Source organism: Capsicum annuum, unplaced genomic scaffold, assembly GCF_002878395.1.
Source record: "Capsicum annuum cultivar UCD-10X-F1 unplaced genomic scaffold, UCD10Xv1.1 ctg26322, whole genome shotgun sequence".
Lineage (NCBI taxonomy): Eukaryota > Viridiplantae > Streptophyta > Magnoliopsida > Solanales > Solanaceae > Capsicum > Capsicum annuum.
In genome coordinates, this window is record NW_025832589.1 from 1 (window position 1) to 4,271 (window position 4,271).

A 4,271-nucleotide genomic window follows, 5' to 3' on the forward strand; every position below is an offset into this window, starting at 1 on the left:
GACATCCCCACACACATTAATTATGGTAAATTTAGATACCTCTTCTTGATTTCGTTTAATAAGTAGGAAGAATCTCTTTTTACTTGTTCTATTCATGGAAATTTCAAATGTTATAATAGGGTATTATTTATTTATGGCAACTATAGCATGGTTGGTGGAACGGATTGATTTACCCCATCCGTTTAAGGGAACAATCCCCTTAGTTGATGCATTATATGTTATTCTTCTTCCATTAAATATTATTCTTCCTTCATTATTTCGGATTGTGGACGGCCCACCTCACTATATAAACTCACCATTCTATTTTTCTAATAGGAAAAACTTCTCCTCCGCTATTACTCCCTCAATTTTCTCTTAAAAGTACTTTGAAGTTCTTTGGCACTTTGGATTTCGAAAAATATTGGGTCTTGCCCTTGCTGCAATTGCTTTGGGTTCTATTATTATTGTTTGGTGCCTGATCGGTTAGTCTCTATCGACGCATTCTTTTCTTAATCTGTGGCATTTGTGATAGCAAAGCATAGAAAGCATGTCTATAGTAACTAATTTAAAAGAATTATGATTTTGCTTTTTTCACTGTCATAAAGAAGATTAAAAAAAGAAGAGAATAGCTTACTAGAGTGTACTATAACCAGTTCTAGTTGTTTTCTTGAACAGTAGCACATTAGGTGCAAGTTGAAGACATTCTGGGTATTGCTATTTGTATTTTCTTGTTCTGTGTTTGCTTTGTTTTACTGTGGTTTCTTGTGAAAGTTTTATCATAATTGAAAACAGCTCAGGGTTTTACTTTTCATAGCTATTTTCTACTTTCTTTCTGATATTTTGTTGGGTTTTTGCTTTGTTTGTTGCATGAAAATGCAAGTTCTTTTTCCCCATTTTCTTTTTTTTGGCCAAAGAGGGTTAGTGATGTGGTGGGCAGAGGGGCCAGTGGGGGGTTCTTTTGTTTAATTCTTTCCAAATTAATGTGAAGATAATGTTTGATAGAATCTTATTGGGAAGACAAAGTGTGTGAATCACATTCAGCAGAGTAGGAGAAAAGGTAAAGAAATTTCAGAGAGGATTTTGAAGGATGAATGATAGCTCAGCTAGAGAAATGAATGATAGTTTAGCCGCTATTACTGAAAGACAACCTCAAAGGCCTTGTGGTTTTGTGGGCATTTTCTTTCAGCTCTTTGATCGGAACCGTAGATTTGCCAAGAAGCTGTTTCCAAAGAAACTGTTTTCCCTAGGTTAGCTACTACTACATTCAACTCATTTTTAAAGCAGAATGGTTAATTTCTTGAAGGTGATTCTAGCTAGAGGGCGAAATTATTTCATTTTTTGTGCTGCATTCTTATAGCTTGCTTGAAACAAGCTTCAAAAAAGTTTAGAGGGGATGAGAAGCAGCCAAACCTTCATTTGGTACTCATTTGTTGAACTATACTCCCACATTTAACTTTCTTTTTCTTCTATTGTCTCAGATTTTAGCCTGACAGGAAAGTTTTTGTTTTTATTGTTTTTGGTTCTTGTATGAACAATGTAGATTGCTGAAGAAAACAGTGGGGGTTTTCCAGATGCAATGAATAATGGAATGACCGATACACGTTGTGAAAGCAAGCGCGAAATGAAATCTCCAAGTTTGGTTGCTAGGCTCATGGGTTTGGAATCGATGCCAGCAGGATCAGGCATTAAACCCCAAAAAGCTTCAGCTTCTAAAACTTGGAGCAATGTGGCAGACAAACTTGGTGCTCGACCTGGAGGATCTGATAAAGAAGATATGGATTTTGAGATAGCCGAAATAAAGAGTTCAGAGCCAGGTTTGCAAAGTTTTAGAGCTAAATGTGCTCTCACTTACCCTACTAGATATTTTTCTCCCTTGGAAGATGAAGCAGATTTAGTTGGGAATTCACTTAATCACCATTCAACTGACAGCTACCTCTCCAGCAGTCCCAATAGTAGCTCAAGTATTGTCCCTGATTCACCATTTTACTATTTGCATACTTCCTTTCTTTACCTCAAATACATAAATTAAAAAATAAGACAACTCTGAACTTGGATTTCATGCATCCATGCTTCTAATAAATATGATGCTTGTTTTCTTCCAGAGGACAAAGTGCTTGCTGAATCAGTGGACGCTGTTGATGATGAACCACACTTTCTAGAACCAGATAGAGATCTTTCGGATTGTGAGACCTCATTATCCACCAGGAGGAGTTGCAGAGAACTGATTCACAACGTTTCTGGAGTGCTCAGCAAGATTGATCGGTTAAAAGGAAGTAAACTCAGTTATGCAAAATAGGTCATTATGAATGCTGAACTCATATCTGGAACTACACCTTAATAGTAGGCTCTACCTGTAGAGGATGGGTTCTCTGTGAGCCATTTTCTCCTTAATGAATATGAAATGTTTTAGAGTTTTCTGTGGATGGCTTTCGGTGAGTTGCTTGGCTGTAATGACCCAAAATAGATGAATCAACTTAAAGGATTCGCCTTTGATTGTCTATTAGAGTACCTAGACTCAAAATTTTCTCCAATCTCAATTCTGGTTTAAGAACCAGTACCAAACTACCATCAAGTATGACCAAAGAGATTCTTATTGTTGATATTATTGATGAGGTCGAAGAGTGGGAACATTTTGTTGTTTTGATCCTAGACAAGCTAATAGAATGGGATATGAGCCATTCTTTGGGTAAATGTACGGACATCGATATTGAAGAATATGAATGTGGCACTGAAGTTGCTAGGCATATTCTCCAAGAAATAGTAGATGAAGTTGTTTTAGACCTCTACAATTCTAGCTAGATTTGGTGGAACTGTTAGTAGCTCCTCTTTTTGAGTCTTTGTTGCAAGCCTATCAGTGTTGTTCTCATGTGATAACTCTTGACTCAATAATGTCAAGCAAAGTATTTTGTACAAATCATTGATTCTGCATCTGATTCGACTTATTGTACTTTTGCTTTTGCATTTATGAATATTAAGAACAATCCCTTCGTGAACATCTGTTTGAAGTAGAACATTACAAGCACAAAATGAAAAATGGTTGTCATGTAAGAACAATTTGAAAGGAAACCCAATAAGCCTAAATGGATGCATATGCAAAAATCTGTTACTATCTCCGACCCAAATTATGTGTCACCTGTCCCAAAATAAATATCGTCTTTCCTTATTTGGAAATTTTTCAAAGGCACAATTACCTTTTTACCTTTATTGGACCCACTTGATTTTAAATATATTAATACTTCTTTTTTAGTATTTGTTTTTTTAAAGTGAAATCCTTATCACTTTAATCAAATTTTAAACTTTTAGCCTTTTATTTTTACAGTATCACAATTATTTTAAACCACAGAGAGCAACTTATTCTTTTTTGTTGGGTAAACCAGTTTTCTTCGACCCCTCATTGTTCATATTACTGTGGTTTCTTTAATAAAAATTGGATTTTTCGGATTTTTTCGTAAATCTTTAATAAGACTAATATGTGCACATTTTGACTGTTTGGGTATGATCCTGTACCAATTTGATTTGAGAGAAGCATCTCAGTAATTGATTTTTTATTTTTCGGATTTTTTTCGTAAATCTTTAATAAGGCTAATATGTGCACATTTTGACTGTTTGGGTATGATCCTGTACCAGTTTGATTTGAGAAAAGCATCTCAGTAATTGATTTTTTATTTTTCTTGCCTTACTTGGTTGACAGACATCTCCTCACACGTTAATTATGGTAAATTTAGATACCTCTTCTTAATTTCATTTAATAAGTAGGAAGGATCTTTTTTTACTTGTTCTATTTATGAAATTTTCAAATGTTATAATAGGGTATTATTTATTTATGGCAACTATAGCATGATTGGTGGAACGGATTGATTTACCCTATCCATTTAAGGGAACAATCCCCTCAATTGATTCATTATATGCTATTCTTCTTCCATTAAACATTATTCTTCCTTCATTATTAGGGATTGTGGACGACCCTACTCATTATATAAACTCACCATTCTCTTTCTCTAAGAGGACAAACTTCTCCTCCCTCTATTACTCCCTCTATTTTCTCTTAAAAGTACTTTGAAGTTCTTTGGCATTTTGGATTTCAAAAAACATTCGGTCTTGTCCTTTCTGAGATTGTTGATACTTTTTTCTATAAGAAAACTATAATATCGCGCTGACCTCTTAGATAGTCACTCAGCTAATAGTTATTACCTCAGAAAATCACCTTTCTTCTTGATTATCAGAACGTGACTTTCTGAGATAATACTATTAGTTGAGTGACTATCTAAGAGGTCAGCGCGATATTATAGTTG

At 34.8% G+C, this 4,271-nt stretch overlaps 1 protein-coding gene across 1 annotated transcript; it reads left to right on the forward strand.

The window, feature by feature from the left end:
• Positions 1 to 14: 14 nt before the first annotated feature.
• LOC124890880 lies at positions 15 to 2,968 on the forward strand. Its single transcript, XM_047402740.1, has 4 exons — positions 15 to 1,226; positions 1,337 to 1,398; positions 1,520 to 1,940; positions 2,082 to 2,968. The coding sequence occupies exons 1-4, from the start codon at positions 1,067 to 1,069 to the stop codon at positions 2,273 to 2,275; spliced, it is 837 nt and encodes a 278-aa protein (XP_047258696.1). The 5' UTR covers positions 15 to 1,066; the 3' UTR covers positions 2,276 to 2,968.
• The last annotated feature ends 1,303 nt before the right edge of the window (positions 2,969 to 4,271 follow it).

What these genes read in the sequence shown, in the direction of transcription:
- LOC124890880 (XM_047402740.1), top strand. Translation starts at nt 1,067, where the DNA reads ATGAATGATAGCTCAGCTAGAGAAATGAATGATAGTTTAGCCGCTATT. An exon ending in AAAGAAACTGTTTTCCCTAG is followed by an intron (nt 1,227 to 1,336) that starts GTTAGCTACTAC and finishes GCATTCTTATAG; the next exon opens with CTTGCTTGAAACAAGCTTCA. An exon ending in AGCAGCCAAACCTTCATTTG is followed by an intron (nt 1,399 to 1,519) that starts GTACTCATTTGT and finishes TGAACAATGTAG; the next exon opens with ATTGCTGAAGAAAACAGTGG.